The following is a 15623-nucleotide window of genomic DNA, read 5'->3' as shown; positions in this document are numbered from 1 at the left end:
CAAGTGGAGTCAGCCTTCTCGATAAGGCACATTCTTATCCCAAATTGGTATCCAGTTATCGGTTCACGGTTATCGGATCCATCGGCCATCGGTTAGACTACACTACTCAGCTGCATACCGTATACAGTTGATCTTTCCATGATCAGCATCCGAAGAGCCGTCAAAGTGTCTGTTAGAGGAATCCTCAGACTCTTTTGGTTGTCAGCAACAGAGTTGTGCTACTCATCTCGATTATATGTACTGGTCTGCCTGAATATGTATAGGGTTAGACTGTTGCTGGGCTGTGTAATCGGAAGATTATCAAGTAAGACGGTCGAGCTAGATGTTGTGGAACTCGCTGGGCGAAAGTTCGCCATGGTGAATGGTGGAACTATCAGATTCTAGCAGGCAGTTTCCCGCTAAGGCCTCTAGCTGATAAAGGCCACCCAACCATCAACAATCTCCTTCCACATCCCGGTCCTTTCCCCTCTTTTCATCACACAGCATCGTCTCCTCGATTTTTCCTATTCCCTAAGCTCTGACCTTGACACACGAAGCAGATAGTGTCCACTCAACATGTCGACTGCCTCAAGCCCGCCGGACGATCCCAACTGGGCATTCCTTTTCAAGGGGTGTGTTCTTTCCTGCGGTGGCCTGACTCCTATTCCAGCCTCAGCTAACGTATCCTGCTTGGACCAGGAAAAGCCTTTCTAGTCCACGAACTATCGATCTCATCGGAGATTATGCCGGGGACGAACTGTTCATCCTGGAGGGCGACTCGCTCCTACGCCATTGCTTTTCCGACGATCTGCTAGACTTTGACCTCGGATTTCAGCTCCTTCATGCCACTTACATCGTTGAGAGATTCCTCGCACAACTCCACCAGAGGAAGTGTCACTTTCACATCGTCTTCTTCTCATCCCATTCAGAGGCATGCATCCCACAGCACAGCAGCGCGGATAACTGGTCGAAGTATCGCCTAGCTCGTGAAGTCATCCTGCAACATATGAGTCGCCACTTACCAGAGACTATCCCGTCCATGCACATCCGCTGTTTCGAGGGGTACGACTGCAAGGATTTCGACGACTACCTTGTGGCAACCCGTGCGTACTTCATCATGTGTCATGATGGGGAAGATCCAGCGATCTACCACCAGCCTTGCGCCGAGAAAGCAGAAAATTCTGATGCCCTCTATATGGATGATGAGGAAAAGCATAACATCTCGGGACTAGACGACGAGAATCCCTCGGGTAAGGTACGACCTGAAACCGGTGCGAAGCCCAATGAAGCCGCCGTGAGCAACTCCGCTACGTTCCGAAGTTTTATTTCTTGGTCCCTGTCTCGCGGCTATACAGTCTCGCTCATCAATAGTCTCGAGTTTCGGGATACTAAGGTAAGTCAAACTTATCAGTCTGAGACATTAGCACATACTGACCTGTACAGGTCATTTCTACGATCCTCGAGGGCTTGGACTTGTCTGGACAGCAGTCGCCCGAAGATCAGAATGTGGACTCGAAGTCTGTACATGATATGATCTCTCAACTGAGCTCAAATGGGGAAAAGTATGCGGCTAACATGTGCCATCCTGGCGCAGTGTTCAGCTCCACGGTCAGTTTCCCAGCAGGTCAACCAAGTGAACGAATCAAGAAGATTTTCAGGAGAATTTACGAAACTGTCCCACGTCCGAGCCTATCTCAGCGGGAATGGGCCGTTGTATTCACTCTTAGTGCTTTGGGAGAAACTGGCAAACAACGTAAGAAGGCTGGCAGATGCATGGAAGCTATGTTGCTACACACGGCAGTTCTGTCCGAGTGTCGACTGTGTGACCGCCCATGTCAACCCGATGTGTCTGGGCCCGGGGCGGATTTCCTGAGACAGTACAACGATATGGCGCTTGCCGTCTTGCAGTCTCCCTCCTGGCAAGAATTCACTGCGGATGACCATGTGCCCAGCGACTTAATCGATATGATTGACGGAAGGATCTTTCTCGGAACTCTGAACAGGGATCAGAACTTGAGTTTGGCAATGCTTGTCAGCCCTACGGTAGTGGAGAGATACAATCTCCTCGTATCAACACTCAACAAGATCTGCGCACAAAAGATTGCCGGAACCATCATGACAGGAGACGGTGTCATGTCAGCAGACCGTCAGTACCAGGAACACACGCTAGACATAGCCCACTCGAGATGCAAGAGCCACTCGAATATCTTGGGCTCTGTCATGCCTTTCAGTAACCCCATTCTGGACAAGCACCTGGGTCCCATTTCATTGGACATTGTACCCTCTGCTGTGGGGATTTCGAGTTCTGCACGTTCGAAACCGTTCACGGAGCGAACCCATTGGCATAATGCCCGCCGTCCCTTGGACGTGAAGCAGCCCGCCGCACCGCCTCAGAAGATTCAAAGTCGTTATCAGCGCTTGATGAGAGATATCAGGCAGTATGCTCTTAGTCTCACAGATGCGACCGGAGGCATCTTGCAGCCCGAAAAAGTGTTTCGAGAATCGAAAGGAATTGCGGATCGCAGACCTACAAGAAACCAGGAGAATACCCGTCGTCCCACAGGACCCAATCCATCATCCGAGATTCAGGACAAGCAATTGATGTTTATCAAGAAGCAGATGGAAGTGTGGCAGGACCAGCGCCGCTGTTTCGATAAAGAGCCAAGTCTCGCCCAGCGATACGTGAACGCCAAGTCCTACCTTGAGGGCTTGCCAGAAGAGAAGCGATGTCATTTAGAAGCTGAAGTTCTAACATACTTGATAAGCACCCTGGTTGGTCTTTGGCGCAAGCGATGCTTCGCCTCCAAAAAAAGCCAGTCAATGCATATAGTGGCCCTCATTTGGCATATAATTCTTCAAATCACCAAGGTGCCAGTGGGAGTAACTAAAGATATCATCCAGTGCATCTCGAAAACTTCGATAGCACTAGGCCTTCCGGAAGTCAACCTAGTGCCTCATGGCAATCAATCCCTGACATTCGAGTTCGCGTTCCCGGGAGCCGATACTGAGGGCTTACACATAGGATTGTCATTTCGTGAGTTTCAGCTTCTCCATGCAGGTCCTTTTCTCGATCGCAACATGGAGTCAGCGCTAGATTCCCGGGTCAGGGGTTTTGCGCCTGACAGATGGCAACGAGAGATCCTAGATCAGATAGATGCCAAGGCAAGTCTTTTTGTGGTGGCTCCTACCAGTGCTGGGAAAACATTCATATCGTGAGTGATTAGGCCTTATCTGCAAACTTACCTAACATATGTGCAGGTTCTATGCGATCAAACAAGTTCTCCAAGACAGTGATGACGGAGTCCTAGTGTATGTCGCACCCACCAAAGCCCTTGTCAACCAAGTCGCCGCAGAGATCGAGGCTCGATTCTCCAAAACCTACAAGCACGCTGGAAAGTCTGTTTGGGCCATTCACACCCGTGATACTCGAGTCAACAATCCAACCAAGTGCCAGGTACTCATCACAGTGCCACACATTCTTCAAATCATGCTTCTTGCGCCAGGCAACGCAAAGTCATGGTCCTCCCGCATAAAGCGAATTATCTTTGATGAGGTGCATTGCATTGGTCAAGCCGACGACGGCGTAGTCTGGGAACAGCTACTTCTTCTGGCACCATGTCCTATTGTTGCACTCTCTGCAACCGTCGGCAATCCCAAAGAGTTCAGCGATTGGCTGAGCCTGACACAACGGGCAAATGGCTTTGAGCTAAAAACAGTGGAGCACAAAGTCCGCTGGTCGGATCTCAGGAAGTACATCTATCGTCCACCAGCCAGGTTTAACTTTGATGGCCTCCCGGGGCCCGCAGTGCTTCCAGTCCTCGGTCTAGATGGGTGTGCTGACATGGAGTTCATACACCCCGTAACAAGTTTGATCGACCGTTCAAGGGGCATACCAGACGATCTTTCACTTGAGCCCCGCGACTGCTTGAAGCTCTGGCAAGCAATGGTCACAAATCAAACAAAGGAATTTGCCCTTGATGCCTCCCTATCTCCTTCAGCCATGATGCCGGAAATCATGACCAAAGCTGATGTTTTCCCATTCGAATCTAGATTGAAAGCAGTTCTTGCATCATGGATGAGAGACCGGAAATCGCCATTTGACGCCGTGGTGCAGGAGTTATCCGAGAACGCTCTCAACAACAAGAAAACTGATGTTCATTCTTCATCGACTGCGAACAGTCATCACACGACATTGGTCGGCCTAGAAGCCCTGCTGAATACGACTCTACCGCTCATCTACGCCCTCTCCGAGCAAGGCGCCCTTCCGGCCCTGTTTTTCAACTATGACAGGAGCTGGTGCGAGAAAATCTGCCATCGCATTTGTAGCGAGCTGCAGAATGCCGAAAGATCTTGGAAAGAGTCTGATGCAGAATGGAAAAGCAAACTGGCCCGTTTTCAGGCATGGAAAAAGTCCAGCTCGACTCGTGCCAAAAAGGCCACAAGCCACAATGCCGACAAGGTATCACGGGCAGACCGACTGCGAGAAGCTGCTTCAGAGGAACCCGACTGGTACGCGTCTTTTGACCCCGACGAGCCGCTTGATAGATTCTCTCTGGCCAATGGAAGGGCGATATCGAAATCGGACTTTGAAACATATGCCGCGGAGCTAGAATCCTTTGAAGTACCTGATAGATTCATCGACGCGCTGAGACGCGGAGTAGGAGTTCACCATGCAGGTATGAATCGCAAATACCGCAATGTGTGTGAGATATTGTTTCGGAAGGGGTTTCTGCGCGTCGTTATTGCCACTGGCACGCTGGCGCTGGGTATCAACATGCCCTGCAAAACAGTCGTATTTGCAGGTGATTCGGTGTTTCTGACAGCGCTCAACTTTCGACAATCTGCGGGACGGGCAGGTCGCCGTGGCTTTGACTACTTAGGTAATATCGTCTTTCAGGACATCTCTGATCTGAAAGTCCGTCGCCTTATGAGCTCCAAGCTGCCTGACCTCAACGGACACTTTCCCATCACCACCAGTCTAGTTCTTCGTCTTTGTATTTTACTTCATGAATCGGACCAGGCTATCCTCGCAAAGAAAGTTGTTGACTCGATCCTGTCAAGTCCGCGCATTTACCTTGGCGGGCCAGAGTCCAGACAGACGGTACTTCACCATCTACGCTTCTCGATCGATTACCTCCGGCGCAACCAACTCCTCGATGAGACTGGAGTGCCACTCAACTTTGCCGGTGCGATTTCCCATCTTTACTACACTGAGAACTCCAGTTTCGCTCTTCACTCTCTCCTCAAAGCGGGATATTTCCACCGCTTGAGCAAGCATCTCGATGAGAATCCTGAACGAACCCTCCGCACCCTAATGGTAGTCATGTCGCACCTATTTGGCCGCCGGCCCCTTCATCCCTCCGTCATCAAGCGCCACCTTAAACGCCACAAACAGTCAACCTCGGTGGTAGTCCTTCCACCCCTTCCCCGACCAGCTAAGCGAATCCTACGGCACCACAATCGCGAGACCTTGGACATCTACTCCACTTACGTCGCTACCTTCGTTGACCAGCACCTCCACAACCCAGATGATGTGCTTCCATTGACCAAGCTGAAACAAGGCGGCACGAATTCGATCTCTCAATTCACCGCCCGTGACAACCACACAAGACCAGCAGTCATGTGCCCGACCCAGGCGGCGATCACATCAGCCTTCGTCGCCCTATCCTGTCCTGACCCCCCCAAGACCATCGCACACCTCAGTAAATCAGTGCGTCAGGGAGTGTGGCTCGAACAGTCCGTTATTCCGCATGTGCCAGTTGAGTCAGACGGAGAGGCAGGCCCGCTGAATGCGTATTTGTATGACTTCTTTAAGCATGGCAACAAGTCGGCGCTAGATAAGGAGAACATGATTCGGCGCGGTGATCTGTGGTTCCTGTTGAATGACTTCTCTCTGATACTAGCGACGATTGTCACGAGTCTCGAGAATTTTCTAAAGTCGGATGCGAAGTCATCAGTGGGGGAGCCGGATGATTTGGGAGTTACGGGGTGCGGGGATGCGCAGGAGGAGGAAGATGAGGTTGACAGTATGGCCCAGACTGTGCTGCCCGGGAGGGAGAAGAACTCGGTGGCGAAGCAGAAGGCGAATGAGACAGGAGGCAAGACTGTTTTCGCCGCTGATTCAGAGGAAGAAGTACCGGACAGTTGGGAGGATATGATGGACGATGAAACCAAGAGCAATGCGGATACTGTTCCAGCTGGTCTCGACGAGACATTGCCCACCGACCACGACGAGCAGGGCCAAGGGGAAGTATGCCAGCAAATGGAATCCGTGTTCGACCAAGATGGATTGCAACGAGTTCTCGAGATGTTTCAACTGTTGCGGACGGAGTTCAATGCTAAGTTTAAGAAGATGTGGGCTTAAGTGTACCGTGATTGATTTGTGTATTGCGAAGTGGATATATTGGGACTTGTGTGGTCTTCAAAACCCCGGAGTGAACATACCTACACGAAGCAAGTATCGGTATCTGGTGGGTGGGAATCGTCAACGATGAGGCGTAGCCGAGTGATACCTACAGGTGGCAATGAGACCCGCATGTCGGTGTGAGGTCACAGGTATCAGCTAGGCAGCGTTGAACAATATAAGAGGCGACTAGAAGAGGCAACTTGCTCAGCTATGATGCCTTATTCGACTCATTCCCATGAAGATTTGACGAATTAGCAGGCGGTAGAGGGCTGTGATTGGCGGTTGATTGCCGTATTTCCTGCTGTGGCTACATGATCTATGCAATTTGATTTTCTTCGTTTGTTCACATGTGAACAGCTAGTCACAGTGTCAATTAATGCCGCAAGATGCTCACTTGCGTCAGACGGATAGTTATGTTGTAACTACCGGTAAGTCATTTGTAAACGTTGGACTTGTCATAAATTGACTTGTCGGCACACCATCCATCATAGCCCGTCGATCCTCGCCACCTGATCACGACATGACCCCAAGCTTTCCAGATCGGCAAGGATCAGGTGCAGGTATACCCCATACTACGCAGACAAGCTCAACTTCCAGTCCCTCAAAGATGAGACGGTCAATACCTATTAGGTAATCGCCACCTCCCCTGACCCACCGCCGACACCGGTTCGCCTTACCCGATCTGATGGAAAGTGGATATCACCTCTCTCTTCAGCTGTCCTTCTGTGTGCGCCTCTCAGCCACGCCTCACAATTGCTCTGCTCAGCCTCACAGCCCCTCAATGCCCCTCCCCGCCAAAACCACCCAGACACTGTGGCTGTCTCGCCAGAAATGGCCCCTTTGGCCTTCACCGTCGCGACTCAGCTACGTACGTAGACGAATACGGATCCCCACCAGCCAAGCAGTCAATGCGGGCAATACAGACCGAGATGGGGTGATAGCCCGCCTCCTGCGTGGGCAAAGGAGAGCGACAACCAGCTTATAAAAGGGAGCTGCACGCCCTCCGGAACTGACATCCATTCATCATCCCAATTCCCCCTCATCCAACCACTCTCAATCTACTTCTACCATCTACCACACACACCTCCACAATGAGCTTCCACGAGTCCGCCGTCCACGGTTCCATCCGCCTCGAGGGCCCCTTCCTCCACGCTCTCCTCCGCGATGCGCACGGCCACGAGCGCCCCGCCCACATTGACCTGAACCACTTCATTGGCAACATCGACGGTATGCACCCTTCTCCTCTGTCTAAATTATAAACCCAGGTACTGATGGTACGGAATAGGCCACTTCCAATGGGGCGGCCACAACTTCTTCGAGTCCGCCCGCGGGGTGCACTTCGACATCGAGGGCGGCGCCCACGTCCCCGTCGTCCGCGGTGAGCTCCGCGACGAGCACGGCAACTGGCACGTTCGCGACATCAACCTCGCCGAGCGCCTGTTCAACATCGACGGTCACTTCGAGTTCCGGTAGATCTTAGCGTCATCAACTTGATGAAATCTGAATATTAGCATTGTTTTGTTTTCAACTCTCCTCTGTATTCAAGTCCATCCGAAGTAGCGGTGAAGTTTGGAGCAACGGGTACGGTACGGTACGATACTGTCAGGGGACGATCGGTACCGAACCCAGAATTAGGGTCTCGGATAAAGTTACGTGGAAACCCGTGGAAGGAGAAGAGAAGATGATCGGCGGGATCGGGGTTTCAGATTGGGAATGGTACGCGGGTGCCGAGTAAACTAACTTGAGTAGTCTAAAAGTAATCATTCGGCCGCGGGCGATCATAACATCTTGCCGGTTGGGGGCTAGTCTCACGTGCTTAAATAGGTAGTCTCTCCACCAGTCCACCATGTCTGAGTTGTTGTTCGGCTCGGAAATAGCGGGGTTGTCTCACCCCCCCGCCAGTGTGTCGAGTCCTGCGGTGCCAACCAGTCAAGCCCCCTTTTCAGCTTCCCTTTTGCTGCGATGTCAGTAGAAAATGCAGACGACGGGATCCCGAAGCATCCAGTAGATTGTCATCCCTACCGGGGTCGGAGGAGCGGAAAGCTTGTGGTTAGACCGGGTTGGATACCTCGTGACTCGGATTTGTCGATACATCTTCTTGGGGACCCTCCACCCAGAATGGGCGCGGTATATCTGCCAAGACTGGCTCGAGCGAGGTGCATCATCTCTCTTACTGCTCTTTGTCTATGGCGAGCAGGGTGATGGTAGCCTCGAGGATGCGGTTTGAATTATGACCGGCGGCTTGCTGAAAGGACTGCGGGGGGTCCAAATCATCAGAATTAGACCTTCTTCGATGACTGCTCTCGATTGAGTGAAGATCTGTTGGGACGCACCTGCGCCACCTCCCTGCATACGTCTGCGTGTTATTACTCGGGTCTACAAAGGAACAAACGATACCGTGCGTCAAAAGAGGGTCACTGCTACGCTTTGCTTTCTGGTAAGCAGTGTTCCACCATAAGCAATGGATAACTCCACAAGAGACCGAAACTATGCCAATCTCATATATCAAGAATCCAGACCCCGGCGTGGTGACGGATTGAAGCATAGGCAAGAGATATCCGAGACATACCACATATGTGTCATAAGAGCGGACTGTTTATATCTGGGGACTCGCATATCCACACCGGCTTCGCTACGGACACAACTGACCTGGCTACGGTGCTGTACACTGCAACAGCATATACTACCTGCTTCTGCCTTGATACTGATTCGTGGAGCATAGAATCCGGTTGTGTACTTTGATTCTTTGTAACTCGTCCCCCTTGACCTTTGGGGGCCACAATTCCCAGTGATTGGTATTACAATTAGAATGACAGTGATATCATCCTGTCTCACATACATTCCTATTGTATTAAGTAGTTCTTGACATACAGACATACTGCCTTCGCTACAGACACACACAATCTTTATACTATCACTATCACGGTCCAAGCCTGAGAGCTTACCGCAGAAGTCTTCTGCAGGAGAACCTAGCCCTGTCAGCCCGGACTATCCAAAAATTGATCTGCAACTACTTGGGAATCTATTCGTCTCTGAGATTCTTCATGGGTCTTTAGCTATATCTATTTATGAGTCTCTATGTGACTTAATTTAAAGACGGAGAAGTTGGATAACTAATAATTCTTGAATTCTAGTCAATATGTATCAGAGATCTCATGATACATTATTCATTCATTTTCCATTCTACTCCCGAGCTTGAACTGTATTATGCGTCTCTTTCAAAAGTTAATCCTAGAAAGAATTTTTGTGTTGATTCGAAGTCTATGTTTAAAGATCATAGAGTTTGAAACTTTGGAAGTAGACAAGGTTTAATATTCGCAAGCTTAGAACCATTGTCATTCCCAAATAATCTAGGCGAATATGATGGCACCATGAACGTTCAGTCGGTTCTACGCCCTACGTGTTTATTTTTGACCTCTGCTTCATTTTGGCGAGATGACGGGACGGTTCTGATTTACGGTGATCGGAAGGGTTTCGACCGTCACTGCCACTACCACCGTGGCTCAGGTCGAATAGCAGCATAAACCACTCAGTTGTTCGTAGATGACTACGTGCCCTACGTCCGTCCCCTGTCTGAGGTAACGTAAAGGAGATAAGATCCGGCCCAAAAACATCAATCGAGTTTCCTCTTGTCTGCTGTTGTTTTGGCTATTTACTTGGTAGTTGATATAACATCAAATAGCTTCCTCAAGGTTCTATAAATTGTTTGTCAGAGATGAAAGGCTCATCTCCAAACTCTATGCTATTTTATAATTGCTATCTGCCTGCCAGCTGACTCCCTGCGCTGTCGGCCCATGCCTTAACAAATGATCTGGATGTACGAGTACTATCCATCAGTAGGTATAATGTTGGCGGGAATGGAATAAAAGTAGATTGTGTTGAGGTTTATTGCAAATTAACAGGAGTCACCCACTGCGATATCGGGTAACACAAAATTGAATTCTAGACTCTTGTACCTGTATGGCGCGGGTGAACGTGAAAGTGGAAGTTAAAAAAGAAGAAAAAGAAAAGAGAAGAAAAAAAAGATTATAGCATGTCCTGGTTTCGATCCAGGGTCCTCCGGGTTATGAGCCCGGCGCTCTTCCCCTGAGCTAACATGCTTGGGTCGATGCATAGGAGTTGGATTTAATACAATATAATCCAAAAAGTCAGCAATAGCAACATCAAATTCTGTCATCTTTTCGCCAGCCATTCACCATATCAGATTGTTCTACAGGGCTTGCTGTGTCCCGCAGGGGTTGTTCACTGCTGCCTTGGGTATGTTGTGCCAAGACCACGGGTCAACATTGTGTCGCGGTGATTGACGTGGGGCTTCTTGGCTCTTTAAGATACTCCCTGATATATTTTCTAGCCTTGCCCAGTCCACATCTAAAGAAAAATAACAACATTGGGTTATCGGCTCGTTCAAAACTGTGGACGCAAGCCAACACAGATAAGAGCAAGGGTCGTTGCCTATGGCCATAGTAGGATTTCACTTGTCAATCTGGTCAAGACGCACATGCACAGACAATGCGCTAGCAATCTTTGTCATCGGGGTTTAAAGATAACTACCTAAGTTAGTAGCCAAGTTTCTGCAGCTGCCTGAGGCGGGAATTATGTAATGAGTGGGCAGAGGAGCGCCACCCCAGGCAAGACCGTTTCGACATGCTTTTGATTTGTCAACCACTCCTGCCGGTACATCCAGAGAAAACCTATTCCTGTAATCACGTTGAAAGTGAGTCGAGAACCGAAGAAGGAACTCCAAGCAGGCACCTGTGCAGTTGTTGACGACTACTGTACAACCCTACTTCCGTGAGGACTGTATGCCGGACGGTCTCGATCTCAGCAACCCTACGTTGGAAAATAGCCCCGCCATGAATCATCAGGCTGCTCAGCTGCGTATGTACTATAGCGCAACATCGAAGGATAATCGTGCTGATGGAGCTATAGTCACCGCCGCACAAGATGACTCTAACGTGATCGATCCAGCTCTGCTCAGTGTCGACCATTCGAGCTCCGGAATATGTGACTGGATCTCACCCCAGCTGTTGAGCCCTTCTTCCGAGCTGCCTTCTGCCATTGTAGCAGAGCTGGACCTCCACTGCTCGCACAATGCAGTGTCGCCAAGTGGGCGATCAGGCAGCCATTTACTATCAGGTCCCTCCCAAATGGCCACTGTCGCCCCGAACTTCCATCAGCAGGACGGGCTGAGCGCTTCCTCTTCTGACCGTCTGCGCACAGCCAGAGCAATGCATCCCATCACCGATCCCTCTACCACAAGTCATGGTCGACAGCTCCCTCGACGTCGAAGCCGCTACCTTACCCGGCAGTTAGGAGCACAAGCGGGCCCCATTGTAATCCCCAATGCCAGCGGCGATTGGAACCCGATGGAAAGGTGGCGGAACTCACCGCCGGAAGAGGAGCCAGCCCTGATTCCAGATATCATCGATGCGCTGAAGACGGCCCCCAGTCTACCAGACAGCATCAGCCAGGGTGCATCGGGAGGCAGTAGCCATGCATTCCGTCAGTATAGACGAGCCGCATCGACCACCAGCGGCGAATCCAGCGCCTCGTCGCGAGACTCCCAGCAATCCGGCCGCTCGACCTCATCCGCAGAAGATCCGCTGGCAGTCCAAGGACGGGGCAGCCGGGTTCGCAAGGGCAAAGCCCCATCTCGTAAGAGACAGACCACCGCCAAAACCACCAGCTCTACCCACGCGCTGCGCCGCTACTGCTGCACCTTCTGTTGCGACCGCTTCAAGAGCAAGTACGACTGGGCGCGCCACGAGAAATCCTTGCATGTCACCCTGGAAGCGTGGTACTGCGCCCCGTTCGGCACGACCGTCCTCTCCTCCACCGCCCCAGAAACCACCCTATGCGCCTTCTGCGGGGCACCCGACCCGGACATCGCCCATCTAAACGACCACGATGCCACCGCCTGCGAAACCAAACCCGGCACGCGCCGCTCCTTCCGCCGCAAGGACCACCTGATGCAGCACCTGCGCCTCGTCCACCACATCCTCCCCACCAAGGGGGGTGGGCCCCCGGGCCTCGAGAGCTGGAAGATCGGGCAGTCAGCCATCACCTCGCGCTGCGGGTTCTGCGACACCCGGTTACGCAGCTGGGAGGAGCGCGTCGAGCACCTGGCGGAGCATTTCCGGTCGGGCCAGACCATGGCCGACTGGCGCGGCGAGCACGAGTTCCCCGCGGACTTCGCGGCGCTGGTCGCCAACGCCCTGCCACCGTACCTGCTGGGGTCCGAGTCGCTCAGCGTCATCCCGTTCTCCGCGACCAACTGCGATGTCCAAGACCACTTCGCGCAGATCTCGTCCCGGGCGCAGTGGAGCGAGGCTGACCAGCAGGCGGCGCGCGAGATCGTCGCCCCCGCCGTGCCGAGTGTCGCCCCGCCGCTGCAGGCGATGGCCCCCGGGGTCGCGCCGGATCAGCTCAGCTCGTTCACCCAGGTGCTTACCCTGCATCTGAGCCGGTTTGCCCGCGAGCAGATGCGGAAGGGGGTCGTGCCCACGGATGAGATGTTTCAGCAGGAGTCCCGGCGCGTGCTGTACGATTCGGAGGACACGTGGAATCAGACGGTGGCGGATAATCCCGAGTGGTTGGCGGCGTTCCGGGGGTTGCATTGTGAGAACAATGGGGAAGGGGAGGGGGAGGGGGATATCTGGGGATAGAAGCAAGTCGTATCTATTAGGCATGTTTGTGTACTGTACAGCTGTTGTGTTGCATTAAAGGGGTCCGTTACTGATTGACTCATGGGGTCGGATTCAGGGCGGAGGGATTGACAGGAGAATTGGACCTGCTTGAACATTCTAGCATTTCTAATCTTCACGCTGTTGAGATATGACCGGATCTCATGGGCTTCTTAAGGGCGTGGGTTTGACATAGGGCGCATGAAAAAAGGCCCTGACAAGGCGTAGGGCGTAGGGCGTAGGGCGTAGGGCGTGACTGAACAGACATAAGCACCGTAACTCTCCGATAGATAACGCAGTGCAGTCGACGACGCCAACGCACATCATGTTACGAGTACTCCCTCGACATCTGGTTTCAACCTGCAGACCTATGAGTCGGAGCTGCTCGCATTCCGCAACCATGCCCTCGAAACTCCTTCCACCCCGACAGCCACGAGTCCATGTCCTCGGCCTCGGGAGCATCGGCACCTTCACAGCCCACGGGCTGAACGAGATTGTCCCGACGCCACCAGCAGTGACCCTCCTCCTGCACCGCGAGACTTTATACGACGAATACCTACGCAACAGCAGCCAAACCACCCTGCACACCGTCACCGGCCAGACCACCCACCACCGCGGCTACGACCTCGAGATCTACAACCAGACCACTCGCACCTGGCACCCGCCACCCTCCTTGAAGGAACCAGCAACCAACCCCATCGACCACCTGATCGTGACCGTGAAAGCCACACAGACCGTCGCCGCCCTCCGCCCGCTGCAGCCGCGTCTGACCCCATCCTCGACGATCCTCTTCCTCCAGAACGGCTGCGGCACGATCGACGAGGTGAACGAGCACCTGTTCCCAGACCCCGGCACCCGACCAAACTACATCGTGGGCGTAATCTCCCACGGCGTCACATTGAACGCTCCATTCGAAGTCATGCACACCGGCGCCTCCGCCATCTCACTGGGGAAAGTGCCTCGCCAACTCGCCCAGCCCACCCAACCCTCGACAGACCCTCAAAACGAAGAAAACTACCTCCTCCAGTCCCTACCCCGCTCCCCCCTCCTCACGGCAAGAACCTACACCACCTACGCGGAAATCCTGCAACTCCAACTCGAAAAACTCGCCGTCAACGCCTTCTGCAACCCCGTCTGCGCGCTGCACAACGCCCCGAACAAATTCCTCTTCACCCAGCCAGCCCTGCGCCGCGCCGTGCTGGCTGAGGTCTCCGCCATCGTGCCGCGACTCCCCGAGCTGCGCGGTGTCGAGGGCGTGGCGGCGCGGTTCGCGCTCGACCGGCTGGAGGACACAGTTAACACGGTGCTGGAGCGCACGCGGGAGACGACGTGCTCGATGGTGGTGGACTTGCGGGCCGGGCGCGAGACGGAGGTAAGGTTTATTAATGGGTATTGGGTGCGGCGGGGGAGGGAGGTGGGCGTTGATGTGGGTGTGAATGAGGGGCTGATGCGCGCTGTTATGGAGAGGGGGGGAGGCGGGCGTCCCGGGGGAGAACCCCCGGACCCCCCTTTCTTTCAGCTTCCCAGCAACCTACACTCTAAGATCTATGGTTGAGTGTCACCAGGAAGCTGAAAAAAAGGGGGGTCCGGGGGTTCTCCCCCGGAAAGTGTGTATTCTAGGACTTAGTATTGTGTGTCGCTGGGGAGCTGAAAGAAAGGGGGGTCCGGGGGTTCTCCCCCGAGAAGTCTTCTTCCTAGACCGGGAATGAGGTTTGGGGACATTAGTATAGATAATCTGCTTCTTTTCTTTCAGCACGTAGCCAATACTACAAGTATGTCTTTTAATTTGATAGGGGTGGGGATGTGGATGGTTCAGGTGGACTGTGTAGGTCGGGTTTGGGGAACAGGGTTGCTGTGTGTTGCTACTGTCCTTTCATGCAGACTGTTCCGATCAGAGAGGAACCGAGCACGCAATGCAAGGAATTGATAGTCTGTCCAAACTATGAGGCTATGTTGGCCTGCTTGTGATTCCGCTTCAATGGTGAAAAATTCTGACGGCGCGGCAGGATCAATTAGGGCGCGGCGGGGCACGCCCTAGGGCGCGCATCGCATTGGCCTCCGCCACGGACACACCTACCATCGACAACTCCTTAGCAAGCCTCTGCGATTGCTGGGGAACTCGTACCATCATCTTAAGCCGAATCATAGAATTCATCGATGGTCATTTACATATACTCCCCTACAAGTCGAGGATCTGATTGTGGAGACGCGCCGTTTATTCGGGGCTGAAGGCTGTAGCAGCAGCTGAGAAGACCAACTGATCTCGTATTTACTGAATGTTATTTCTGGCATATATATCCTTTATCACACTCTCACACCTCGAAAACTATGTTGCATCGTGCTTGGTAGAAAATAGAGGTTCTCGAATACTTGCTACTTAGCTTGATCATTGTCCCATCGGTCGTGCTAGTATGTACGAAGAGCATGTGTAATACTGTACTGTACCGTACCTGACATCACGAGGAGGCGGGATTGGGACGTACGTACACTACAGTACAGTACAATCATGGATTCTCAGCGCGTTCACCTTCTCAAAGATGGTTTCGCGCCCAGAA

General features: G+C 52.6%; 4 protein-coding genes and 1 non-coding gene across 5 annotated transcripts; 4 read left to right on the top strand and 1 right to left on the bottom strand.

The window, feature by feature from the left end:
- Positions 1-479: 479 nt before the first annotated feature.
- Positions 480-6730, top strand: BO72DRAFT_396635 (putative DEAD/DEAH box helicase). The gene is made up of 4 exons (XM_040942039.1): positions 480-611; positions 679-1372; positions 1423-3191; positions 3238-6730. Exons 1-4 carry the CDS (start codon positions 556-558, stop codon positions 6341-6343), a joined length of 5625 nt encoding a protein of 1874 aa, XP_040805206.1. The 5' UTR covers positions 480-555; the 3' UTR covers positions 6344-6730.
- Positions 6731-7326: 596 nt separating this feature from the next.
- BO72DRAFT_444737 (CVNH domain-containing protein) lies at positions 7327-8178 on the top strand. Its single transcript, XM_040943885.1, has 2 exons — positions 7327-7612; positions 7671-8178. Exons 1-2 carry the CDS (start codon positions 7477-7479, stop codon positions 7856-7858), a joined length of 324 nt encoding a protein of 107 aa, XP_040805205.1. The 5' UTR covers positions 7327-7476; the 3' UTR covers positions 7859-8178.
- A 2236-nt stretch (positions 8179-10414) lies between these two features.
- BO72DRAFT_t47 lies at positions 10415-10486 on the bottom strand. Its single transcript has one exon. It is a non-coding gene; the product is annotated as a tRNA-Met (tRNA).
- A 752-nt stretch (positions 10487-11238) lies between these two features.
- BO72DRAFT_492616 (uncharacterized protein) lies at positions 11239-13050 on the top strand (the record flags this gene model as incomplete). The annotated part of the gene is made up of 2 exons (XM_040948305.1): positions 11239-11263; positions 11315-13050. The coding sequence occupies 2 exons, from the start codon at positions 11239-11241 to the stop codon at positions 13048-13050; spliced, it is 1761 nt and encodes a 586-aa protein (XP_040805204.1).
- Positions 13051-13468: 418 nt separating this feature from the next.
- BO72DRAFT_465610 (ketopantoate reductase family protein) lies at positions 13469-14853 on the top strand (the record flags this gene model as incomplete). Its single annotated transcript, XM_040946722.1, has 2 exons — positions 13469-14549; positions 14822-14853. 2 exons carry the CDS (start codon positions 13469-13471, stop codon positions 14851-14853), a joined length of 1113 nt encoding a protein of 370 aa, XP_040805203.1.
- Positions 14854-15623: the final 770 nt, after the last annotated feature.

The sequence above is a fragment of the Aspergillus fijiensis genome (assembly GCF_003184825.1).
Source record: "Aspergillus fijiensis CBS 313.89 unplaced genomic scaffold BO72scaffold_6, whole genome shotgun sequence".
Classification (NCBI taxonomy): domain Eukaryota; kingdom Fungi; phylum Ascomycota; class Eurotiomycetes; order Eurotiales; family Aspergillaceae; genus Aspergillus; species Aspergillus fijiensis.
This window is presented reverse-complemented; position numbering and strand designations above follow the sequence as displayed.